At 52.6% G+C, this 26,789-nt stretch overlaps 4 protein-coding genes across 4 annotated transcripts; 1 reads left to right on the plus strand and 3 right to left on the minus strand.

Annotated features, from left to right (window-relative positions):
* Positions 1–2,069: 2,069 nt before the first annotated feature.
* Positions 2,070–3,737, minus strand: PG986_005386 (homoserine O-acetyltransferase; the record flags this gene model as incomplete). Its single annotated transcript, XM_066841608.1, has 3 exons — positions 2,070–3,144; positions 3,200–3,653; positions 3,692–3,737. 3 exons carry the CDS (start codon positions 3,735–3,737, stop codon positions 2,070–2,072), a joined length of 1,575 nt encoding a protein of 524 aa, XP_066701470.1.
* Positions 3,738–4,856: 1,119 nt separating this feature from the next.
* PG986_005387 (THO complex subunit 2) lies at positions 4,857–12,242 on the plus strand (the record flags this gene model as incomplete). The annotated part of the gene is made up of 3 exons (XM_066841609.1): positions 4,857–9,509; positions 9,561–9,649; positions 9,704–12,242. 3 exons carry the CDS (start codon positions 4,857–4,859, stop codon positions 12,240–12,242), a joined length of 7,281 nt encoding a protein of 2,426 aa, XP_066701471.1.
* Positions 12,243–13,641: 1,399 nt separating this feature from the next.
* PG986_005388 (Transmembrane protein) lies at positions 13,642–15,592 on the minus strand (the record flags this gene model as incomplete). Its single annotated transcript, XM_066841610.1, has 3 exons — positions 13,642–14,718; positions 14,776–15,353; positions 15,550–15,592. 3 exons carry the CDS (start codon positions 15,590–15,592, stop codon positions 13,642–13,644), a joined length of 1,698 nt encoding a protein of 565 aa, XP_066701472.1.
* Positions 15,593–19,878: 4,286 nt separating this feature from the next.
* Positions 19,879–21,367, minus strand: PG986_005389 (er membrane protein; the record flags this gene model as incomplete). Its single annotated transcript, XM_066841611.1, has 4 exons — positions 19,879–20,466; positions 20,580–20,654; positions 20,899–21,176; positions 21,238–21,367. 4 exons carry the CDS (start codon positions 21,365–21,367, stop codon positions 19,879–19,881), a joined length of 1,071 nt encoding a protein of 356 aa, XP_066701473.1.
* Positions 21,368–26,789: the final 5,422 nt, after the last annotated feature.

A 26,789-nucleotide genomic window follows, 5' to 3' on the forward strand; every position in this document is an offset into this window, starting at 1 on the left:
TTAATAAATTAAATCTTTTTCGGTAATATTATAATTATAATAATTCGGGAAATAAAGCTATAAGTTATTATTTTATTATAAAAAACCGAAAAAGATAGGGAAAAAAAAAGGTCCAGCTTTGCCGGGACGATTTCCTTATTTAAATAAGTAGGGAAAAATTAAGTGGCGCTCGGGCTATCTCTCGTATGCCTTTACCCTACTCTGGTTAGCAAGGCCACTAAAGGCCTATTTTAAGGTGCGCCGTAGCATTTACGAAGTACTTTTTTTTTTTTAATTAGATTTATTTTATATCGTTTTAATCGGATTTCGCGTTTTAAAGTTTAATTATAAATTCGATAATATAAAATTAATTTAAATATATTATAAGTTTTTATTATTACTTTTTAACTTATTTAATTTAATTCGTTTCGTGTCGTTTAAATTATTAAAACTATTCGATCTTTTTAAAATTAATTAAGTATTATAATTATAAAAGTATTACGCGTTAAAGTTTAATTATATTAAAATTAAATTAAAATACGTTATTAAATAATATACGTCGCGTAATAATAAACTACGTTATATAATAATAGGCGTTTTATACTATAATTACATTAAAATCAATAAAAAAAATATCTCCCCTCTAAGATTAACGCATTAACCTCCTTAATCTAATATAAAGTAGCCTAAGCGCTGTTTTCTACGCAAAAACGTAAAATGCACATACTGCAATATGCGCATACTGCGTTACGCAAAACGCATTCGTACATCGCTAGTGGTCGCCCTTGCCCCTTGAAGCTCGGCCGCCAAGCCAACTCAAACGCCAACGCCAACGCCAGTGTCATTTTGTCCCCCTCTGTAGGTCCAGACCGAGGAGCCTGGTTCATCAACACGTACACCGTCAACCGAGCAGTCTGTTCGTGACATCGTAGAAGTTGGAAACAGGGGCCTTTCCGAATCCCCTTCCCGGCCACTACTACGTTGGATGCAGGCGCGCATTGCGGCTGACACCAACAGCCCGCCCCCTGCTCGGCATCAGGTCGCTCGCTACCAATGAGAATTGCCAACACGAAAACGTGCCTTCGGCTTCGGCCCTCTCTCGACGATGAGACGCATCTGTTGGCTGCAGGCTCAGCTCACGTCCCGCCAATCCGCTAGTCCAATGGTCAGGCCAACGGCCTCTTTGGGGTCTCAACGGCCGGCTTGAGCTACTATCTCGTGATTGCGACATCCTACTCGCGTTCCTCCAAATGGAGTGCACATACCCCGGACTCGGATCCTTGTACTTCCTCATGATTTCGCCGTTTCCAAGCTGGGAAACGTCGGCTTCGAACTTGTAAGAATAACGACAGACTGCATGCCATATTCAACATCGACCTTGATTGCGGCAACATGGAAGTGTTGTCTGTCTGGCCGACGTCCGTTCTGATAAGGCGCCTTTATCAGCACGCTATGTAACATGCGACACTAGCGAAACCCTGCAACAAAAAAAAAAAAAAAAAAAAAGACTGCTGACGTAGCGGACTAAATGATAATCACTTCCAAGCACAGCCAACTCCAATCACTCCGCGGGCGTGCATTCTATCCCAGCAATTTCACCCAATCGCAAATAACTACGCTTCATTTATACCGTGTCTCTCAGATCAACAATGGAATCATTCGCTCTGGCGGCCCAGCACTCGGGCACGATAAACCATGTCCACGCCATCCACTTCAGTCAATCAGCAACCGGTATAGCAAGGGAGATCCGACTGGCAGTCACGGTGGTAGTAGTGGGATGGGTTGCAGTCACGGGAATCAAGGCACTCACCTCTGCCCGGAGCAAACCGTCATCTTAAGATCCGAGTCGGCAATTGACCGGGATATATGATTGTTTCAGTAAAATGGCCAAGAGAGCCCGCTGTGTTGTCGCCTATGGATCTCCAGTAAGCCATGGGAAGCACGGGGAAATTTATGATTTGGGGTCTCGGCAATTATTGTGCGAACAAATCTTGTATAAACGCAATATCAACACCCGAGCACATATAAAGACGGGAACACGTGAACGAGGACAAGCGAGTCTATTCTATTGTAAGAATACTGCATACGGCCTACCATGCAGTGATGTCTTCCACTTCTGCTTCGCCAAATACACTCGATTTGGTTATCTGCCCAACGCCGACTTCCGCTTCTACAGCGGCCTCGCCCTCCTTGAGCATGATATCGGGTAGGACTTCGGTAAGGAAGTCTAAGATGTAGCGATTGACCTGCTCAAACTGCAGCAAGAAAGCGTCATGGCCCTCCTGGCTAACGATCTCGCTAAGCTTGGCATTCTTAATGTGTTGGGCAAGCTCCTGCTGCTCAGCAAACGTGAAGAGTCCATCACTCTCAATCCCAAGGACAAGAGTCGGTTGCTCAATGAGCGCTAAAGCCTCCGCAATAGTGTTCGCTCGGTAGCGAGAAACATCGTGCGTATCCAGCTTTCGCGTGATGGCGATGTAGCAATTGCCGTCGAAGCGCTTGACGAACTTCTGGCCCTGGTAACGCAGGTAGGACTGGGCAGAAAAGTATGTCGTCGTGGGAACCGAGTCGCCGCCTGTGAGGCTTTCAACAGGCTCCTTAGGCCCAGAGAACTGCGGATCCAGGGAGTTCACTTCCACCTTGGCCGATGGGCTGGTGGATGCATCGTCAGCTTCCTTTGTGACTTTGACTTGCTGGAGCGATCCACTGCTGGTGCGTGATAAGTTCGTGCGCGTAACCGTGTGGCCATCATTATGAATATGAAAATGAGCCTCCGAGGGGGTACTGGGGCGTGGCTTCTCACGAATCGTCTGGTGCCTAGCCGGATCCGGAATGTTACGGCCAAATCTTGCTTCGAAGGAGTTTCTGCTGCGGTACATCAACAGGGCCGACATACGCGCAGCGCCTAGTCCTGTTACGGGAGGGTCTTCGAAGGAGTAGTACCCATCATCGTACTTGGGGTCAGCGTAGATGCTCTGCCTCTGCGCTTCACCCCAGCTAATTCCCCAGGCACTGTGCCTGCTGGAAGTAGCGATGGGTACAATGCAGCGGACATAGTCTTTGCCGAAATAAGCCCACTCAAGAACAAGCATGCCTCCCATAGAACCACCAATGACAGTCGCCACTTGGCGAACACCTAGATCGTCCAGCAGCATCTTGTGTAGCCTATGAACACAATCAGTTCGGTTCTAGTCGGCATACCTCGACGCAGCCTACTTACTTGACGTCGTCCCGAACCGTAGTGAGAGGGAACTCGGGGCCGTATCTTTCCTTGGTCGGGTCGCCGTCCTTGGCGGTGACTGGGCTGGCCGTGCCATACGGACTACCCAAGCTGTTCAGACAAATGATGAAGAATCTGGAGGTATCAAAGGCACGACCAGGGCCGCCAAGCAGCGGACCCCACCAATCACTGACATCGGCGCTTCCGGTCAGGGCATGGCAGATGACCATGGCGTTATCCCGATTTGCGGACAGCTTGCCGCGGGTGGTATATGCCAGGGGCACATTTTTCAGGGTGACTCCCGATTCCAGTGTGAATGAGGGGATGATGGCGATCTCCTGGTCCGGGATCATGGCAGCATACGGATTCTCAGGTTGCTGCCGAGTTCTTTCTTGGAAGTATTCAGTCACCATACTTTTTGCTGGCGCAAGACGAAACTCGGGATACAGATGGGCTGGAGGGAAAGTGCGTCATTCAGCAGTGGTAACTCACCGAATCTTGGCTTGGAGCCATTCGAGACGTTGTCGTCAGGTGCCATAGTGAATCGCACAGTTCCAGGTCTCGTCTTGAGCACTTTCTTTTAGGGTGTTTGCAATGGAGTCTCGGCGGAATGGATGGCCTGGGAGCTAAGTAGGTCCTTATATGCAGACACACATGGAAAACGTCAGGTCCTAGTATCGGTCGAAAAACCGGAGGCAGATGGCAGATACCTATGTACTACCTAGGACAAACGTCGAGGTAAGGCCATAGAAAGCACGCAATGGAATGAGTCAAGCCCACCCAGCCGTATCTTCTAGAACCACACCCTCGTGTAGCCTATAACCCCACAAAGTACAGACCTATGTACATGCCTACCTACCTACATCCGTAGTATGGCAGGCAGGTACCGCGGTACCGTGGACTGGACAGTAGACTGGAGCCTGTCCGGAGGCTAAAACGGCACACAGTCCGCAGTGCAGTCGCAGTCAATTGAGCATGGACCTGGAGCATGGACATGGAACAGCGAGGCTGACCTACAATTTGCATCTTCCCTACCAAAACAGTCGACTGCCTACAGCCTTCCTACAGCCTACCTACGGCCCGCCGGGGTTACATCCTGCTAACAATCGCAGCTTCTGCTTCCTTGTGCCAATTCTCCACGCGAGCCGCGTCCAGCTCCATCCGGCTTCACCATCAACCCTTCCGCCTCAACTCCCGCCAGTCGCGATCTGAGCTGCTTTCTCTTTCCAGTCCTGCGCGACCCGCGACCCTAATCTGTTCTGGAAGACCACTTTCCCGACCAACCATCCATGCATGGTGCACTCTTTAATCCAAGACAAGAATAACTTGTCGCCAGTACAATCCGCATCTCTGCTTTCTTTGTTCTCTCTCAGCCTTTGGACAAAGTTGCCTTTTTCCGCCTAAACCATCTACCAACGTGCGCCTCTTTCTGCCTGCCACCGAATGGTACCCTGCACCGGGAACACGATTTCCACAGTTCAGCCGTAGGTTTGGAAGTGCTTGATGCAGCTTTATCGAGGCCCTCGTTTGCCCTTTGCAGCTTAAGTAGGTCTCTCCGTTTGATATCGCGAAAACCGCATCGCATCTTCGAACCTGTCTATCAGTCATTCCTGAATATCGCTAACCAATTCAAAACAGAAACTGCGCGACGCTCAAAATGCCTCCGAAGCGCAAGAGAAACGAGCCAGCCTCCGACACTCCTCGACCATCCCCCCACCGGCCTTTAGACACGTCTCTAGCTCAACACGATAGAGATGGGTACGAGGGAGGTAATCGCCGCCGATCCGGTAATGCTGGTGGTGGTAGGAACACGCGATCAAGGAATGCCGAGCGCCGCGATTCAAATGCGTCGACGAACCAGACTATGAACAATCGTGGTCCCATCACGTCGCCTGTCGCGCGACCGAGCAGTTCAGCATCACAGAAGGCGCCGCAGTCTGTCAATATTCCACCGCCGGCGACACCCACTGCGTCCATGGCTCCTCCTCCGTCTCCAGCCATTTCGTCAAACTACACATACGCGGTGCTGACAAGTCCTCGCTTATCAGCATGGAAGCAAAGCGGCCGCCAAGAGATTATTGAGCATGGCATTGCCTCGAGAAACGATGAGGATGTCGAAGAGATCGCTACAATATCCCAAGAATTCACTCGTGCCGTCATGGAGAACCGACTTGACCCAATCGAGGCCGGCTCATGCATCAAAGAAATACTCGGCCCACAACCTGAGATTGACGACAGCCAGGGGCTGGACTTCAGCTTTAATGCGCATGAACTCTTTGTTGACACAATCTCCATGTTCTTCGACAGCGAGGGTGAAGCCTCTAAACCTCGTTTCCGTGACTTCATTGTTGCTTCTGAAGTGTCACCCGAACTTCTCAGACAGGCGCTCGATGTTTCGGTTCTAGATAAGATGGGCCTGGTCCGAAATACGTTCGCAAGGATGGGAATTCGCTACGCAACAAACATGCTTTATCGCCAGAATAACTACAACCTTCTCCGAGAAGAGTCCGAGGGCTTCGCCAAGCTTATCACAGAGCTCTACTGGACACCGCATAGCTTAAACCAAGAGCAGCTCACAAGGGCTGGTGTCGAGGCTGGGTTCGAGCGTATCAAAGGTCTGATTGGCACATTTGATATGGATGTTGGCCGTGTCCTGGATATTGTCATTGATGTCTTTGCCTCTACAATGATGAGGACCTTCCGCTACTTTACCATGTTCCTCCGGGTCAGTTCGTGGTGGCCATCAAGTCAAATCGAGAACTATGACCCTGTTATCACCGGCGGTCTCCCGCGATGGGCTTTGCCAGGCGCCTCGTTCCAACTCACACCCGACGAACAAGCCGACATGGACTCCAGGCGAGTGCTGCGCGACACCGCCTTCTGGGACCGAGCTCGAGAGGCTCACCTCGATGCCTTCTTTGAGTTGGGAGGTAGACGGGCCACGGATGCCGACATTGAATCGTTTCTCAACACAGCACCAAGCTCACGAGCGAAGACCGAATTCGAACTAGAATGGATTAAAGCAACCAAGACTCTCCCTCCAAGTGGCAACCAGACAGCCGCCCAGCTTTTCGGATTCAAGCTCCGTTTCTATACTTCACAGGCACGAGACAAGGACGAGATCATCCCAGCAAATTTGTTCTATCTCGCAGCTTATCTGATCAAAGTTGGGTTCTTCTCCCTTCCCGACTTGTACCCCCACCTGTGGCCAGAGGACGACAAAATGGATGCAGTCAAGGAGAGACGCATACAGGAGCTCGAAGAGAAGGAGAAGAAAGACAGGCAAGGAGCCGAGCCTAATGCACTGCTCAGGGCCGGCGCATTGCCCGATGATACGCTGCCCACGCTGCCCACTCGTACTCGCGATGCTCAGGCCGCCAAACCTGAGGCGGATTCCAAAGATGCCAGCGCCAAGGCCGCACTGGAAGAGAACCTCCCCGAGCCAAAGGAGGTTCTCAAAGTAGATCTAGTTCAACACCTTCTGCTGATTGGGGCCATCCCCGAAGCACTCTTTCTGCTAGGGCGCTTTCCGTGGCTAACGGAGGCGTACCCTGACGAAATCATATCCCCCATTAACCGTATCCTACTTTTCTCCATCGAGAAAGTTTTCCAGGACACACGACCAAAGGAGACCACTCCTTTTGCAGGTAACATTTGCAAACGGGAGTTGGCCGCGGATCAATCTGGGGTCTCCAAAGGTAGCGTGAAGCTGACTGAGCGGGAACCCCCAAAACCTCTCAAGTGGCCTCACGCGAATGGTTTCAACAGGGGCCTTCCGTACGAGTACTATCTCAAGGAGTGGTCGGACAATGTCCCTGTCTGCCACACGGTCGACGATGTATTCACACTTTGCAGCACCTTACTCAATATATCCGGTGTGAATATCGGAAGGTCACCCGCCTTACTCAAGAAGCTCACGGCTATCGGCGCCAAAAGTCTCTATCAAGACACTTCACAATCAAACATCGACAGGTGGCAAGATCTATTGAAGCGTCTTATTGTTCCTGCTTTGAACCTAGCAACCTCCAATGTCGATGTTGTTGACGCTGTCTGGAACCTCCTGAAGCACTATCCTAGCCAGGTGCGATATAACATATACGCCGAATGTTACGAAGGACAGATTTCCAGGGTTCCGGCAATGACGAAGGCTTTCAAATACGCTCGCTTGGACACTTTGTCGATTCTGAAGCGGCTGTCGTTGCAGAATATTTCTAGTTCAGCCAAACACCTCGCCAAGGTTGCCTTGTTCTCACCGGGTATCGTCTGCAAGGTTGCGCTCGACCAGATCGAGGCCTACAGCAATCTAATTGAAGCATTCGTCGAGTGTGCCAAGTATTTCACCGATCTTGGCCATGATGTGCTGGTGTGGTCACTCATGAGCTCGCTTGGTGGCAAGCAGCGCAGCCGGACCCAAGAAGGCTCTGTGCTACTGACAAGCAAATGGCTGCAAGCGCTCTCCAAGTTCTCGGGAAAGGTTTTCCGCCGTTATGGCAATATGAACCCAACTCCTCTTATCCAGTACGTCAATGACCAGCTTTCCCGCGGCAATTCAACCGACCTAGTCATTCTGCGCGAGCTGGTCACCTCTATGGGTGGCATCGTTTCGGATATCGATTTCACCGATGCTCAGCTGGCCGCTCTCAGTGGCGGCGAAGAGCTCAGGCGCCAGACATTTATCAACCTAGGGGACAAGCGCTTCGAATCCACCAAGAGTGGCTCTCGCTTTATGAAAGCCTTGGTCCAAACCGAGCTTGCCCCGCGGCTTCTGACCAATATGGCACAGTACAGACAATCCGCCATCTATCACCTCTCCGAGAGTGATACCCACATCAAGTACATAGCAACCCTCATTGACGACTCTCAACAAGCCCTTGTTCAATATGTGGAGTTGCTGCGGAGCAACCTCCAGCCCGAGGAATTCGATAACCTCGTCCCCAGCATTTCTGAGCTGATGACTGAATATGGGCTCGATGCAGATCTGGCCTTTTTGATTGGACGTGTCAGTCTTGCGCACTATCTGACCGGCCCAGGTGCGGTTGGTTTCAAGGGTCGAAGGCTCTCGTCAAGCACACCTGTCGAATCCGCAGCAGATGTGGAAGGCGATATCCCTATGGAGAACAAAGACGATGGTAATGGTTTGGTAGCACCACCGTCATCCGAGGACATGATGGCAATTGATGGCCAGGACAACAAGGTGCCGTCTGTGGAGGGCCCTCCGACCCCAAGCGCGACCTCGCAGAAGCCTGATCATTTCCTAGAAGTTCTGCATCCCATTATTCAAGCCGTCCAAGCTCAACTGCCTCCTGATCTATGGAGTTCAATCAGTCCTGAATTCTATGTCCTGTTCTGGGCATTACAGACAAATGATCTTAGCATCCCAGCCAGCAGCTACAATGCCGAGACTGTGCGGATATCAAGGGAACTTGACTTTCTCAAGAAAGATCGCAGCGACATGACCAAGACTGGCCAGGACAAGAGCAGGCGCAGACGTGACGAGCTCACACAGATTGCGTCGAAGCTGACCACGGAAGTTAACCATGTGAAGGAGAGAGTCGGCAAAACCAAGGTAATGCTGCTAAAATCTGCGCCAGCCTGGATTTCAGGCGGCAAGGACAGATCGAATATGATTGCCGATGTCCTGATCGAGGAATGCATTGTTCCAAGAATGATGCTCTCCCCAGGCGATGCAGACTTCTGCCACAAGATGATCAGATTTTTGCACGATAACCAGGTGGCCAACTTCAAAATCACAGCTCTCTATGAGCGCTTCTTCAGTGTCAACAGACTCCGGTCCATGCTCTTTGGCTGCAGCATTCGCGAGGCCGAATTCTTGGGACGTTTCATCAAGCTTGCTCTTGGAGACTTGGCAAAGTGGCACAAGAGTAAGGACGCTTATGAGAAAGAAGCAACCCGGAATGGCAAGCATGCTGGATTTGCTATCACAGTTGATGAGGAGGGCAAGCCTTCGTCGATGATGGAACATGATCACTTCCGTGACCAACTCTGGACATGGCATAGAAATTTGTGTGCAGCACTCAAGTCTTGCCTCCAGGGAACCGAGTGGATGCATATTCGCAACGCCATAACCATCCTTAAAGCAGTTCTCGATTACTTCCCAGCTGTCGACTTCATGGGCAGACAGTTTATGCAACTTCTGCAGAAGATTGCGGAGCGTGAGGCAGCAACCAAAAATGACGAAGACGGCCAGGGCCACCGTGTGGACTTGTCTGTTACGGCAAATACAGCTGCCTCGGCTCTGAAAAAGCACGAATCCAGATGGGTTATGGTACAGGCTTTCCGATCCAACGTTGTAAGTATTCATTGGCAATTGTGTTTATGCTCTGACTCTAACATATCACAGACCGGTGATACTTCCGAAGAAAAGAGAGCTGCGGATTCCAGCAAACCACCAAGCCTCCGACCCAATGCGCCAGAGTTCAAGCCTACGAGGTAAGTCGCCTGTACAGTTCAAGCGTTTCCATGGTTTGTCTAACCTTGCCGTAGCCTTGCCGGACGACCAAAGCCAACTGCCGATGACGAAGATGGCGAGGTGAAGGATCACAGACCTGGTTCCGCAGCCTCGGCAGACACTCAACGGAAGGATAATGAGGCTTTACCACCTTCGCACAAACCAAGCACTCTACCACAGAAGACAGAGCTTGCAAGGCCAGGTCGACCGAGCACGCCGACTGCACGTCCGTCAACTCAGAGCCCGGCTCCTAATGCCAGGCGAGAACCATTGAAGTCATCGACTTTGCCCAGCCTTCCACCTGGGCTGCCGAGTCGACCTGATGTGCCACTTCCGGGTCACTTTAGACAGGATGAATATGCCCAAGTGCGCGCTGTGGCTGAGGGCGGGCACACGCGGGAACACCGCGATATCAGAGAGCGTAGGGACGTGAGAGACACTCGAGATGGACGCGAACCTCGAGACTCGAGGGAACCGAGGGCCAGTGAAGGCACGAGGACCACTCGGCCGCCAAGAGATTCCTTCAGCAATGACAGACGTCCCGCGGATAGCCTTCCCAGGGAAGCCTCACGTTCTGATCGAGACCGAACCACGCCACGAGCAGAGGGTCCACCTCGCTGGGAGCCGCCGGCTACCCATGATAGAGAGACTCGATCATCTCGAGATCGTGCAGCATCCGCGACTGCCGGACGTACGACAGATTCCAGTCGAGGTGCAAGGGATGCACAGCCGGATAACAAATCGATGCCCCCTCCTGCTCAGACGGAAATCCCGGGCCCAACTGTCAATCCCGAAAGAGCACGACTTATAGGTGCTGACACACCGGACCCACTGGTCAACCCCGCTCGTGCAGCCTTGATGGCTGATTCAAGGACAACAGGCCGTCCATCAAGAGAGGAAAGTCGGGATCGTGGCAGCCGTCACCATTCACCCACGCGAAAGACTGAGCGTTCCGAAACGCGATCCGGGGAGCAAAATCGGGATGATCGTTCATCTCGCCCATATCGTGGGGATCATTCAACACCTGCCAGAGACGAGCGAAACGAAGCGATGCCCCCTTCTGGCCATCGGGTTGACCGCGAAGGTGACCGTACAACGGAAAAGGCACGAGACGTCGGCAACGTTTTCCAGTCAACTCCATCCGGGGCCCGTGGGGATGCCGAACGCCTTCGAGCAAGCCAGCAGGACCCCAATTATGGACGATTGAACGCCATTCCGTCAGTGACAGACATGCCAACAAACACCCCTGAAGGCCCACGAGGACGAGGTCGTAATATGACACGTCCTCCGCCGCCACAGAACCAGCAGCAGCCTGTCCGTGGTGATGGAAGATATCCGAACATGGATGTGCCCCAGCGAGGCGCATCTCCCGAGAGGCACCTTCCTCCTACTGGGCCTGCATCGTCCAGGCCGCGGCGTGGCCCGCCAGCGGCCGGGTCGGGAAATGCCCCCGCAAATCCCCCGTCCGCACCCAATAGTTCAGGCACAGGTATCCATCCAGACCGCCTCAGGCAGTTGGGCGTCGCTCCTGCACAGCCGTCTTCTCCGCAGTCAGCATTCCCTGGCTCTGGGGTCAACTCTGTTGCTGTCCACCCCGATCGCATGAACCAGATCGGTGCAAATCAGCCTCCCAGCGGTCCGTCTCAGCATGGCAGGTCTCTGCCACCGTTGCAGACTTCAGATAGGCCATCGGTTCCTTCAAACCATGGAAGCTCTCGTCAGCCTTCGGGAGCAATGCCTATCACCCCCGGCCCAGAGAGAAAGAATAGCCCGTCTGTGCCAACTGGGCCCTCGGGGTCTACTGACCGGGCAAAGGGTGGCAGTCGAAGGCAGCTTGCTGGCATCAATAATCTCCTCTCTGGCGCAGATCCAGCTGGACGTGGAGGCAGTCTGCGAGGACGCAGTTCGCGTAGTAACCTTGCAGGGTCTGATGCTCAGGTACTCACAGGAGCATCACCTGTTTCGACGCCTGTGCATGAGCGGCCCGAGCCTTTCGCAGATCGCGTAGACCAACCCAACTCTTCTCGTGGTGGCGCCAATGGAGATGACCGATCCGGTCGTGGTGACCGCGAGCGAAGCCGACGTCACCATGATGGATCGGAGCGCGTTACGCGTAGTCGTGACCAGAGTCCGACCCGTGATTCGAGGTCGAAGGATCATCGAGAATACCACGAACGAGAAGTCGCCGCCGGCGTGCCTGGCAGTGGAGCCAGAGATGGTGGCAGAGAGTTTTCGCGGCGATCGGGTCGGGAGTCCTCGAGTAACGCGCGGGACTCTCAGTTTGGTGGCCGTGCCGAAGTTGTGGGTAATGGACGTGGTGACGGAGGGCGGGAATCCCGTCACCGCGGTGAAGGAGGTAGTGGTCGACACGAAGAGCATTCACGTAGCGGAGGAGGTGGAAGAGGAGGAGGCGGCCATGGAGGCGGTATTGGCGGAACCCCGCGGGGCGAAGACCATAGGTCCAGAGAACCGAGAGGCGAAGACGGCGGACGTGGCAGCCGAAAGCGCCGTAGCGAGGAGGGAGGCTATTCGGCACCGACGCCTGACAGTCATAAGAGACAGAGACAGCGCTAGCAGCAGCGTCCGTGGTACCATCCCATGTCTTGATTGGCCACTGTCGACCATGTATCACCTTGTACATCATCATACGAAAGAGAGAAAGGGAGAGATGCGGGCAGCAAGCAGCAGAACGAGAGCATATTTTTCAGTCAGAGCAAAAACAACTGGTCACTACTCTCAGCAATTGGGATTTCCTATAAACAAATCGCACATTATTTTACTTCATTCACATTGGTCCGATCTTTTTCTATTTTCCAAAGGCGAAAGAAGGGCATTGGCATCGTCATGGCGTTTCAAGGGAGGGAAGGGACTACTAGAGGGGAAACCAGAAAGCATCCGGCCGGCGTGCCCCTCAGGAGCAGGAGGTCTTAAGCGAGTGACTTTTCCACGCATGATTTTTATACGGCAACCTCGGTTCAGGCGCATATAAACAGGCAGGATCGGAAACGAGCAGCCTCGTCAACAAGCAAGCTTGACGACCACGCATAATATTCATTTCATCATCTTTTTTTGCTTTCCCAGCACCTACCAGCGAAGGCGCCTTTTTTCCCACCCTCTCTCGAGATACCCCCGACGAATATGACTAGACGCGAAGACATTGTGATACCCCCGCCGCCGACGCTCTTGAGCTTGGCGGCTTGTTACTCTCCGAGTTCCGTAATGTCTGCATTTTTTGCAGCTTTGTATAACATACACGCACCAATCGACAACAAAGACGAATTTACGTGTTGCAGGGGGCGGGTGGATGGAGGGATGGGCTGTAGATATGGAAAAGGGGGGATTCCGGACTAATAGGAATTGTTTTCCCCATCCGCCCATGAGCTGAGCCTCATCGCTCAGTAGGGGTAGGAAGCGTGCGCAGACATTTTTACGGACTTGCGACCGATGCTTCAATAGAGTTGTTTTTCTCACAGGCAAAACTTCGAAAATGGCGACGGAGGCCAGCACAGACATACCTACAAACTCCACGGGCTGTTGATCGGGATATATTAGCCAGCTTCGTTGGTTGAATTGACCACCAGGCCATGCGATTAGAAGCCCCTTGCAAACTGCGTAATAGATTTCAGCAAAGCAAATTTCGAGTCAGAAATCATGGGCGGTCACGTAGTCCGGGTAAGGCACTTCACGACAAAGACTAGTGGAAACATAATAAAGTTATAGTGAATCGTATAATGTGATGGTATATTGCTTTTAAAAGTGTCCTGGAGGCCGAACTGAAGAGATTTAAACCAGCCAGCCAGCAAATCATTGGGTGGTATCTCGATGCAAAAAAGAAGCAAAAAGACAAAGAGAAGGAAAAAAAACACCATATTACTTCAACAAGTGAATAGGGGCTACATGGTATCGTTACAGCTTCGTCAAGTATGGCGGGTATGCTTTATCGTATTTATTATTCCTGCCCCCTTCTTGTTAATTAGAATGCGCCTCCCGGGCCGCCCGGGCCGCCCGGTGGCGGCGGTGGTGGCGGTGGCCCTCGGTCACCCCACAGGGCATTCCCAACTTTCATCTGTGTTGATGTCCGATTCGGCCTGCTGAAACTACCATTCCGGTGCTGCCGTTGATAGTACTGCCGTTCGCTTTCTCTATAAGGAGTGCCACTCTGCTGCGGGCGCATTGCTTCACCCAGATCGCCGTGATCACCTGGATACGGCTGAGAGGGCCTGACGGCCGAATTCGGTGGTGCCGTCAATGGTCCGTCGTAATACCCGGCGGTATACGGATCTCGGTAAAGGGGGCTAGCATCACTTTGTTGTCGAGGCGGCGACCCGGATATGCCTTGAGCGTTGTCGATCAAGGCAGCATTCTCCTCGGGAATCCCCGTCAAATGCTGTTCACCGGGCATTCCAAATTGACTCCGACGAAATTCGGTGGCTATTGGCAGGTGGTCGGTGCTTTTGGTTCCTGGGGCATTCCCATAAGGCTTCATGGGATAACTCGTGTCGACACCCTCCGAGTTGACCTTGGTTGAGTAGCTGGAGTCGTCGTGGCGCTTCTTAACGCCTACGAAGAGCCAACGGATGCCACGGCCAAACGATTTGATCACGTCCCACAGGTTGAGGGCGTCTAGTATAGCCAGGAGACCTAGGGGGCCTCCTTTGTTGGCGCCGCGTTCATTTTCTCGGATTCCCAAACCCAGGGCTGGGTCAGAGGGTGGGTAGTATGATGGTTTGGCACCCGGAACATATGGCTGGTAGGGGAAGGCCCAAATATGCAGGATGGCAAAGACAGCCATCTCGAAGCAGAGGAGAAGGGATGGAATCCCGACCTTGAGGTCCGGGTATGCCAGAACCTCGTTAGGCTGTATGATGCCCAACGTGGACGTACCCACTGAGATGGCGGTGGTTTGCCAGAAAGACAGGAAAATGACCAGTTTGATGGCCAGGACCTTCAAGAAAGGCTTATGCTCGGCAAGGGGTTCCTTCATTTGTATATAGAATTGAATGAGGCAGTACATCGCAATAGTAACAGCTAGCGACTCAAGGACGAGGACCTATGATATCATGGTTAGAGGCGCATACATGTGGTGGTTCAGAGACGAAAGACTTACCCAGATATGAGCAAACACCGGGTTGTTCGAGGTTTCGCAATATCGGTCATAATACTCGGTAACCACGGCGGTGATGGTCATGGCCACTCGGATGAAGCAGTAATGATATACGCCAATCCAGACGATGTTGAACCACGTCAGTCCGCTCTTGGGGGTCCTCCAGGCGCCACGATCGCCGCCGCAACATTTGGCGAACCAGGTGACGGGCCAGACCCATTCCTTCATGGGGGACATGTGGCGAAAGTACTCCTTTTGGTCGTGCAAGTCGGGGGCGACATAATGGCACATGAGGGCAAAGAAGGATGATATGGCGAAGGCTTCATAGCAGTCGCTGATAACCTGGTAGTAGACGGCATGCCAGTACTTCCAGATGCATAGGAAGGCCGAGACGGAATAGATGGGGATCATGAACAGAATGCGAATGATTTGTTTCTGCTCTTGTGGCTTGGTGTAGTTGAGGGCATGCATCCATACCAGGTAGAAGCTCGTGAGGATTGCGATGACAGCACAGCCGCCTCCCACTATGATGGCCAGCCGGTGGAAGGTGAAGCCGGCGACGAGTTCTACTTCGGAACCGACTATACAGAAGAAAGAGAGAGTTGGTGGTCAGCTTTTGAGGTTCGTGTGTTCCACATTGGGCCATCTTGGCGATTTGGGGGGCGCATGCAGGACAAGACGGGGATGATCGAGGCTTATTTGGAGCCAAGAATGGTTGTTTTTTCCCATTGGGCGGCCAGGTTCGTCCGCATCTAATGAATCAGGTCGACGACTTACCTCGCAGTTCCTCCAGCGTGGTATTACATGTTAAATTCATCATATTTGCCGCTTGCCTGGTCGTACCGGCGTCATTCGGGCCCTTGTTCGCGTCTTCGCTCGTTGCCTCCAAAAAACCATTCAGGTCCAGTCGCGCCTGCTGGGTAAAGAAAGGTATTCCGTGTGCGTTTTGTCGAGTCGCGGGTTCCGTTCCTGAAAGCTTGGCAGCCGATCGCAGCGCTCGCGCTTACCACCGAATACCTCTCAGCCTGCGATGTTTCGTGTCGGTTCCCTCTGTCGATGGTCGGAAATCCGGTGAATGGTTGATTGCGATAGGATGCAGGAAGGGTCCTACTAGGAAGTAACTACGAGTTGACGTGGGCGGTTGGTAGTAATGACTGGAGACGGCGGAAAAAGGCAGGTGTCAGGTCGGGATTCAGCTACAAGAAAAGTCGGCTGTCGCTACGACGCTGCGAAACGAAGGAGGGCTCTTCATAAAACAGATTGTGCCAAGAGGTAGGAACAGAGTTAGTCGGGCCCGGATGCTATATACGTGGCTGCCAATAAGGCGGGATTGGGATGAGTACGGTCGATGGATGCGATCAATTTGATCGGTGGTTTGCCATGCAAGATCCAACTCTGGCTCGCACAAAGAAGAGGCGGTGCTGGAATGACGGTGTGTGCGTGTGCGTGATGTGTACTCGCTCTTGCATCACCATCTCGAAGCAAGCAGGCAAACCCGTGGTTCTTTTCTTGGGGAGGAACAGCAGCAGCAGTGTGTAGGAAGTAGTGCTGGCAGAAGTGCAAATGGAAGTGTACAAGCCTGGGCGGGCGGGTGAGACGCAAGAGGCGCAGCTTTGTGCGACGCGCCCCTACGAATCAAGGCCGAGATTGCAGCGTAGCACCTGTAACAGCTGCCAGCGAAGAGGGGCAGAAGGGGCCCATCGGGGGCAGAAAGGCCAAGAAGGGGCCAGGGAGGGCCAGAGAAGGGCCCCTTCCTAAGGCCGACAGCGAACCAAATCGCCGGAGTCGTCGGGGCACTTAAGGCTGAGTGTGAGTGGCCTGGTTGCATGAAATGAGATGCAGCTGGGCAGCCTAGAGCCGAGAGAGCCTATTAGTAGAGAGCCAAAGAGCCTAGCAGCAGCCTAGCAGCAGCCTAACAGCGACCCCCAAAGCCTCCCCCACTCGCAGCGGCTTCAGGGCAGGGGGTATCCATGTGGAATCCGGCATCAGATCATGTCCATCAATGCAACTGCCCATCTGATCTGATGGATGTTTAAAAGAAAATCTGGTATATATGGCACGCCAACTTCCATCCCTAGTCCTGCCGGCTCAATCTATCTAATCGTCTCTGCTCTGAATAAACTTTTTAGAGTTAGCTCGGACGGGCAGGTCTCCCCCGCTGTCTGTGTACCTGCCGTAACCATATCTATCCGCCCGCCATGCTCACGATCCGTCCAAGCTGGAGCATGGGACCGGACGGACAATGTTCGGATATGAGATGCAACGACCCATAGAAGCATGCACCGAGGTCGCCAAGCAACGCATTATCGGACGACAACAATCTCATTTCTGCCACCACGAGCGAGGCATACTCAATATTGCCCGCCTAGATTACAAGTCCAGCGGCGAAGCAATTCTACCCCTCAACATTACGGATCCGCGACACCGCCCGACGATAGCCAAGAGAATACGGTGTTGCGAACTTGCACCGTTCCCGGTCCCCCATGTCCGCTGCGTCTTCGAGCACAGGAGAGAGAGAGAGAGAGAGAGAGCAGCAGCAGCAGCAGCAGGGCTTGATTCACAGCTTGACACGAGGTCGTCGGGGTCTGAGACATGCAGTTGCTCACTATACCAGCAAAGCTTACTTCCCAGGACGAGTAAACCAGCATCGGCCATGGGACGGGACTAGAGTGGCAGTGGGCCAGGTTGAGTCAGCTCAACGAAGGTTGCTGCGCACCTATTCTCCACGGACCTCACCCATAGCAACCATACCGTTTGGGAGGGCTTGAAGGCCAACTTGCCCCGGCACAAGTATTCGAGTCATTCGAAATGAGAAGTAGCGAGGGACATGCACTGGGGTGGGGGGGGGGCAGCGAACAGAATGTTGCGTCCGCCTCAGCATGCAGGACTGATCTGCTTGCTTCGTGGTCAGGGGTACAAAAGTAAGACGGTCCCAGCTGCAGACTATCTTGGATTTCTTTTCTCGCAGGCAGGAGGATGTGGTGCGGATGATGCTGCATGAACTACAAAAAGCAAGCTCTTGTCCCATCTTTTACTCCCTTGGGATGAGACGAATAGCCGGGGTCGACTATCAACCATCAACAAGAAAGGTACAAGGGGGAGAAGCAAATCTCATAACCGTCCCTATGGCTCCTGCCGTCAACGTCACTATGGGTGTGAGCTCCGTCACGGGGCGTGCCGCCCCCGGAAGCCTCACGGGACCGGTAGGAGGGTGACCTTTTGGATGACCACACCTAGCTCACTGAACATCCAAAGCCGGAACTTGGAAGCCCATGAACAACTGCGAATGGACCAGGCTTGTCACATGGTAGCACTTTCCGGTAGGACCGCAGCAGCCATGGGCTACGCCAATGGCGCAGTTCCCGAAAGCCAATCGATCCCCGGCCACCACAGCTCGGGCCTCACCAATACGCCATCTCCAAAGGGTAAGACAAAAGTAAACGGCAGTGCCAGCCCCTTGCATCATAACCGGCACTTCCATGGCACATCAGCACCTTGCTGTTTCCCGGAACAATACGTTGGATATTCGTTGATGCAATCCGCCAGCCCAAAGACCACACTCGGGGGTATCGAGGGGGTTGATCAGGCCCAAAGACAACGCTCGGGGTTGAAAGCATCGTGGCACGTGAATTCTGCCTTGCCTAGGCATTGTATAAAGTCCGAACACCCGAGTCGTTGGTAATGAGCCCCGCACGCCGCCGGAGATGGGCAACGAGGGAAAACCCGCTCGTCGTACCTGGCAAGTCCATAATATTGAGTGTACCTCCCCTCCCTCTTAGTCCTAGATATTCGCCAGCCTAGTAGCCGCGCCCCAAGCCCTTAGTTGCAGCTTTGCAGCTGCAAGGAAAAAAACGGAAGGGGGAGATTTCTTGGAGATTAACTACGGAGACAAAAGCAGCTGCTAGAACTCTAGCGCGTCAAGTAGAAACAGAGACGCGCCGAAAGGCTCCTCGGCCAGCAGGCTTCCCGCTCCTAGTACACCGTGTACAGCACCTAACTATGAAACTATGTGCCTAGTATTAAGGTAACTATAGCTATTTGCCTCTGCAGATTACCATGAAGTTGTGCATCGACATTCGCGATCGGCGCTCTAGCTAGCTCCCTCAGTCCAATAATTTTCTGGTATTTCGCTAATTGCTTGCCAAGTAAGGCCAAGCGCTTGCAGTTTGCTGCCAGAAGGAATGTGCCAGCCACGATGCAAGGTCTGGCGCGTATCCTAATTTTAAAAACACCGGCTTTAACACCGATCAGCACAACACCTCTCTATGTACATCCAAGGCATTTCGCGCAAACAATAACACAAGCTGTACGTACGGAGTAGAATGTGGACAGTCTGCCTGTATAATCCACCCTATAGACATCGAATAATGAAAGCATTGCCGTGGCAGCGTCTACCCCGATACTAGATGGTGTCGTGCGTTCGCTATTCGGGCACTCAAGTAACCTGAGTTTCATTCGAGACCATCAAAAGTCAATAGATGTAGTCAATTATTGTTGAGACTACCTTGCTTCTTTATTAGAATACTCCAGAGTAGAGCATCAAGATCATGTAACATGATCAAGTCGCTATCGTGGTCCGCGAGGATGCCACACCCTTATGTACATGCCACAACAATCTGCGAAAAAACAGCCTAGACACATCATACTTTGCCCCGATTGGGCCTTCTGTGATCTCGTTCAAGCTTCTCGAGCTCGAAGGGCCGCACCTAATGCCGAACACACAAAGTTTGACAGCTTTCTGATGCTGCTCGTGTACCAGCATCGCGTGGCTGAAACCGTTGCCGCCATGGCCGCGTGAGTGGTTCATGTAACCTGTCGTCCAGGCGTAGTAGTATAGAAGATTAGAATTCCGCATTCGTACAGTCCCCATCTTCGCCGGTGGAACAGGGAGTTGTATGACTTGCTGGCCATGGCTCGCCACGTTTGTGTCTGAACCCCCTTCTTTGTCCTGGAAATCCCCAATCTCCTTAGAACGCCGTCCCTGGTATCTCAAAAATAAAATGCAAATGTAGGTGACCCAAATCTGGACCCGTCCGAATATGTCGTGTACGTCATCAATAATCCCTTTTTTGATCCCGGCCTTGCCCTGAAACATAATCGTGTTCCTCACGGATGATCACCATCTGTGGGATCCGGGTTCGTTGTCCTGAGTACTCTTCTGGAGTAGTCCCGGTCGTCTCGGAGGGTATTGATGCTTTCGTGACTCTTGTTGTCGAAGCGACCATAGATGTTTGTGGCATAAGGGTCCATGCGGGGATCATGAGGCATGAGTCGACTGTTTCGTCGGTTCATCGAGTCACCGTCCCAAGTCGATGCCATCTCAGTTCTCGGTGTGCTCATCATGCCGGCTGAGCTACCTCGCACGCTGTTCTGTCGGTCTAGTAGGGCCTGGTTCTGGGCACGTCGTTTCCGTCGAAGCAAGAAGAAAGCCGCGATGGCTCCTGTGATAACGAAAAATCCTATGACACCGACTGCCACGCCAACGGCCGCGCCGGTTGACAGGCCTTTAGAAGAGCCGGGGTCCACCTCGGGTGTCTCCTTGGTATTCGCACTCGTCGACACTGGTGGCGGATACACAGTTACCGTTGCGACGCTGACACTTCCATCCTTCGTCACGGTGGAAACCAGCATGCTTGGCGACGGTTTCGGTAGCGGCTCTTCTGTTTTCGGATCAGGTGAAGGATCAGCTGAGGGCTGCGGTGTTATGTTAGTCCAGTGCTCATGGTACACACAATATCTATCTCCTGACAAATGAAATCTGAGGCCACCCTGGGATGAGTCATTAAGAAAAATATTTGGTTGCGTACAGCCTGCTTGGTAGTGACAGTGGTGAATACAGGTGCAGGAGCATCATGAGTAGTAGGACTGAGGGTAACAGTATTCTGTATGGTCTCAGTTATGGTGCCCTGACATGTCACACGGTTAAGTAAGGGAACCTCCAAAAGGTCGATGTTGCCAGGAATGCACACAACGTAGTTGAAGAAGCAGAAGACACATCGACACCACATCTGCCCGCGCCTGATACACCAGAAAAAATACATATGACCGCCGCAGGAAAGCAACACAAGAAACAGAAATAACGAGAAATAGAAACGCAGCAAGCAAGTGTGTGCTGGGAAAACTTACCTGGGCAGTTGTCGTCTGAGGCGGCGACGGTTTGTTGGCTCCTTGGGTCCCAGAAGGGTCCTTGCCGAGCATCATGTAACCCCACAGGCCATCGCCTCCGCATGTATCGTCGGGATACCCGGAGCATTTTTTGTTGCATTTCGTTGTTGAGACCTGGACATCTCTAGCCGGTTGGATATCACTACACCAGCAGTTCTTATCCTGTATAATGGCAAAGGCCGTTCCCGCTTGGGTGCATTGGTCTCGGCAAAGACCGTCAGACTGGTAAATGCTGCTGGCTTTGAGATAAAGGTCAGCACGAATAAGCCAAGCCGTGTTGTGAGCGGGGAAGATACTTACTAGCACTATCTGAAGCAGTGTTGATGCTAGCGCAATATGTCATGGGAATTGAAGCTCCCATGGCCATATTCACCAGAGCCAGTAGAGTGACCAGAGTCAGTAAAGACCCGGTCGGTTGAGTAGAAGCCATGATTGGAGATCTTAATAGATTCAACCTGCTGAAATTGTGGTAAGCGCGGGTCCGAATGATGAACGGCGAGCAAAATCCGATGCCCGGATGGCAGAAGTGCGATTCGACTTCAATGTCAGGGCCGGGAAGCGACTATTGATGGTCGACCAGGTCCTGGTCGACTGGGGAAACGCGTGCATAGGCCAGGCAGCCCAAGTAATGCCTTACTTACAATCTTGGATTCCCAACCAAACAACGGATAGGAGGCAGTCGTATTATACCACGAGAAATTCACAGGTAGCAAGGGCTGCAATTCCTGTCCATGACAATGTGTCTGTTCTGTGGCGGAGTATTGAATTGCACCACCAACAGCTCCAGGTGTGATGGAGCTGGCGTCGTCCAGCACGGCTGCTGTGTCCGTAAGCTGGAAGAAGAGACCGGAGACCTGACTGGCAGTGTCCTTCTGTTTAACGAGGGAAGAAAGGACAGATGGACGGTCAAGATCTCGACAGACAACTGAGGTCTGGTTAGGAGGGAGAGGAAGAGAAGTGATCGCTACTAGTAGGGAAGGGAAAAAGAGAAACCGGAGGGCTAGTAGAAAAGAGTGCCGCCGACTGAGACCCAGGTCTCGCAAATGCTAGGCAGGCAGAATGTGATTGGGCGTAGTTGGGTAGAGGCGATGTGGGAGTGCCGGGAAGTATTGGAGACGAGTTGCTGGTGCAAGCGCCAAGAACGATCGGTGACGGGTGGATTCAGCGACCAAGAACTGGTCCCGGGTAGTATCCTTGCCTTGTTGTGGTGTGGGTGATGTGGTGGTGGTCTTTTTTTTCTTTGGCCTGCAGTAGTCGAGCAGGGGGTGGAGAGAAGAGACAAAAGAGCTAGCACAGACTCAGAGCGGGCTGGTAGTGGTAGGCACCTAAATTGAGGTCGTCGTACGCGAAACAAGTACCTAGCCTGTTTCCCGTTTTGGCCGTGATGTACTGGCAATCTGTACGTATGTGTGTGCTTGTGCTTGTGCGTGTGGTGAGTATGTAGGTAGGTATGTGTGTTATGTGCACGTACACCACCACTGGCTACAGCTGGATGGAGCCCGGCAAGGAAGCGAGAGTGGCAGCGAGAGAAAAAGAAGCCCGAGGCTGGGCTGGGCTGGGCTGGGCTGGGCTGGGCAGAAGGATTTCCAAGGAAGCGGAACGAAACGAACGAACGAACGATAGAAGGAAGCAGGCAAGCCTGTTGTTTATTGAGAGTGACTCTAGTGAACAAGAGCTGGCTGAAGCGAGAGACAATACAACATGGGGAGGGGGTGAAAGGAATAACAACGAACGAAAGCAGGCATGCGTCTCAACAGGGGTGGCAGGTGGGAAAGAAGAGCGAAAGCAATAATCAACAAGAAACGAATGCACGGGAATTTGGCGAATTTGAACGTCGAAAGAATGGGAAAATCGTAATAATAGCCCGCCAGTTGCCAGCTCGCTCTTCCTTCCCATCCACCTTCCACTCGCCTCTGTCACTTCATATCGTCATCCCCCACGGTTCCGCTGAAATTACTCATCATTGCTGACACGCACTAGCACTGAGTATTGGGTATTGGAGCGACTCGGGGCTTCTCTTCCATTGCTTCTTATGGTTATTATTGATGCGTGTCTGTCGGCTTGGGGTTGTCCGTCCTTCATCTTCTTCGTCAATCTTCAAATGCAGACAATCAATGGTACACACGTTATGTACATAGTCTGGTATCGATGTGCGTCTGCCACAAAGTAGCATGCTTGCTCGCTGTTCTAAGCTCTCTCCCCCTCTCCCTCTCTCTGTCTCTCGCACTATCTGAAATGGATCCCGAAGGAAGCTTTGGGCCAAATTGGCAGGCACTACACCAAAGAACCTTGCCCTGAAATTGATCGTCGGCCACGGTACGCTTCGGGTTAGGCGAATCATGTGCACGGAGCCTTTGGTGGACAGACAGGCACCTCGGCCAACGCGGGTTGGCGGGTTGCGTTGCACGCAACATGTTGGCTGACACCTTGGAATCATGACTGCAAATGCCTCTCCCTGGGAATTAATCTCGAGGCTGGCCTTTTCCGGCGATCCGAAAGGATGCCCGATATCACTTCAACTGATGCCTGCCTGCATATATTGCTACACACATGCATCCGATGTACTGGCTGGAACATGTAGGTGAAAAATGATACTCGCAACAGTGGCTTTCTCCCTCCTTTCACCACCTGGCAGGTGTGTTGACGTTGGAGGTGGCGCAACATGCTAAATTGCATTAAATCAACTTTTTCTGATGGATAAGACAGAGGGATGCCCGAGCACGGATAGCCGTCCGTGTCGGTTGGCCTGCCCAACCCCCATGAACCTTGACATGCTAATAGAAGGGGGGGATTATAGATCCACAACCAAGGACAGTCGACACGGACCTGGGAACTCAGTCGATGGACCACAATGTCGTCACCATTCCGCCTTCTAGGTGCAAGTGCACACGAGCTCGAAGAGGTAGCGAAACCCCCGTCGGCGGAGAGAGCCTCCATCGTGGGTCCGTTGCGGCGGTTACGAGCCTCGACTGGAGCCTCCTCCACGAGTCAACCCAGCCTTAGCTGGACCATTCATCTACTCTATGTAGGTGATGATAGATGCGCTACTGTTTGAGGCTGGTAAATCGAGATGCTTGCCGCACGCAATTCACGGAACATGTTTCTATTCAGCCTCAGCGATGGGCTGTCTACGGAATAAAGACGCGACACAGGTTCTACCCGTTCATCCCTTCGTATCTTGGTTATGGTATTCCTATTGAACTATTGAGGGATCTACCGCTATTTCCGCCCTACTTATATCTGCTGCGCACCTTTCAGCTATACTCGCTCGGTTGGGAAGAAACGGGCCTGAGATGAGACAGAGAGATGCGGTAATCTAGTCGAGGTAGATGCCTCCTGCAAATCCGCCATGTATCCCAGGCGACAGGAAGATTGTCCCAATTATGGTCGGTATTTAGCCTAGGACCCTGCAAATCTACATGTATCGAGCTGGGGCATGTTATGTACATAGCGAAGCGCACACAGGTGCACAGGTGCACAGGTGGATGACTCCAAAGGCCACACTGTCAGAATATGTCAAAAAAAATAACATCAAACGTTTCCCAGCAATGGATGCTTTGAACTTGGAGGGAGTGCATGTGGTGGTCTGGCTATCCCTGATTGGTTTTTTACGAACCCATTTCGGCAGGGAGCCCCTTGCTTCATGTTGCTGAAGACGACCAAGCTTCGCCAAACGCCTCTTCCGCCAACCGCGAAAGAAAGCCGCTACCTGGGAGCTAGCTCTCTGCCTCCCTCTCGATAAGAGCACGCAACACGACGTGGGAAATCACAATTGACTTTTGCGCAGTCCCGTATATCAGCATCACGGGGTGGCTCAGAGCCGTCAAGCGGTTATCGATATAGCGTACGTGGTACTGTCCAGTCGTATGTTTTGTAAGGCACCGCCAGCAGTCCAGTTCTAATTTTGTCAGCCCTCTCGTTTGCCTCTCTGGGTACGGAGTACGGAGCGCTGCTCGTGTTGGCCGGGGGAGGGGGGTCGAGAGTGCGCGGGCTCCATACTACCCATGGATGTGAAAATACGAACAGTGCCCAGCTGTGGCTGGTAGTGCCGACTCGTCTTGCACATTTATTAATGCAGCTGCAGGTATCATGCCGCAGCAAATACTAATTTGTCCGCGTGCAGATTGGCTGGCAGCTAGCTGAGCGACCAGAGTGGGTTGGTTAAACGAAACCCAAAAGTGCCGCCTCTGCCGGCGCAGAAGAATGTCTCGAAGATTCGTACAAGAGGGGCATTGCGGCAGTGTTGTCATGAAGCTATCATGGCGTGTGCTGCAATCGCGTGATGCCGCGGAGAAGAAGAGGGAACATCTCTGGAACCCACTTGACCGTGATAATCGTATGCATGTACTGGAGAACTCCGGACTTTCCAAGAAGAAAAGAAGAAACAGACATGAGAGGGGGGGCCGGGATGTCCGGGATATCGCAGTAGACTTTTTTTTTCTCGACCCGCACAGGAAGATTCCAGCTTCTCGTCCACGTCGGCGGCGATGAGGCCACCTTCGACGATGGCCCAGGCGGAAGTGCTGTGATTCTACATCGACGCTGGCATGATAAGGTATTGATTGATTGTTGAGAAACCCTACCACTTCTTGGGGGCCTGGAGAGAGAGGGTGTAGTAGTTGCATCAATGTGCATGCTTAGTTGATTTGACTTGCATGAACTCGCCCAGACACGAGAAATCCCTACCCTACATCTCCAACCGACATGTCCCCCCTCATCTATGCCCTTGAATTGTCAAATCAGGCCTGATACATGCTGCCGAAGGCACCTCCGACGGGGAGGTAGCCACGCCAAAGCCCTCCCGGTGAGCGGGCGAGACTAGGTGACGGTGCCGGGGGTCTGTCTCCGTTTGCGGAAGCACGCCGTATCTTACCCAACCCGCCCTCTCTGCCTCTGTCTCTGTCTCTGTCTCTGTCTCTTGTCTCTTGCCTCTGCCTACCTGCACGAGCTTGAGCTTCCCCAGGGGCGAGAGGGACGATGCATGCATATAATCAATAAAAGCACTTGCCCAACCGACAGCCTCTCACGTCAGCAGTTCAATCAATGAAATGGCAATGATGCCACGGCTTCGCAATCAACCACCTCCTTTTTCCAGCCGATGCCCCGACTCAGGCGATCCAGGGTTGCGCCCACAGCCCCACGTTACATTGATAGGGTGCTCGGCTTACACCCAAGATCTCGGCCTGCGGGACCGTGTCTGGGCACTCCGAAGTCATGGTCCACCGGGTTCGATTCTCTGGGTTGGTACCCTTTACCGAGACTCGAGTATAACAATATGCCTGTTCTCAATGTATGCCTTTCGGCTCATATAGCATAGGGCTCAGGCACAGAGGAAGAGTCTGAGTGGTCTGTCTACCCGGGATCTTGCCAGATACATGCAATGAGGGTGCCGGGTGAGTCTGGCAACCAGGGCAGCAAACAGTAACCCCATGATAGCATCCAGTTACTCAAAGCAGGAAACCGCGGCTCGCACTTCAAGGTTCGTTTCACTTGTAAGTCAAGGTGTTTGTCTACAATGGACGTCCGCCTGGGCCGATCCTGACCCTCCGTAGGCACTTTCTGGGCACTATGCCTGTGTGCAGCAAACTAGCCAAGTATATGATGGCGCCAGTTGGTCAACCAACCGCGTGTCTCTTGACATCATCATCCTCATCATACGCACATAAAATACACCCGAAGCCATCCTACCAAGGTAAGAAAGGTAGCGCGTGTCATCGGCAGCTACCCGGGTTACAGATTCATTGGTCCACGAGTTCACGGGTCCACGGGTCCACGGGTCCACGGGTCCACGGGTCCACGGCGCTCAGGGTGCACGCTGTAGTCTTTGCCCGTTACTAGTTGGTTTGCCCTGC

This window comes from Apiospora aurea (assembly GCF_038362705.1).
Source record: "Apiospora aurea strain CBS 24483 chromosome Unknown utg000004l_segment0_segment0, whole genome shotgun sequence".
Lineage (NCBI taxonomy): Eukaryota > Fungi > Ascomycota > Sordariomycetes > Amphisphaeriales > Apiosporaceae > Apiospora > Apiospora aurea.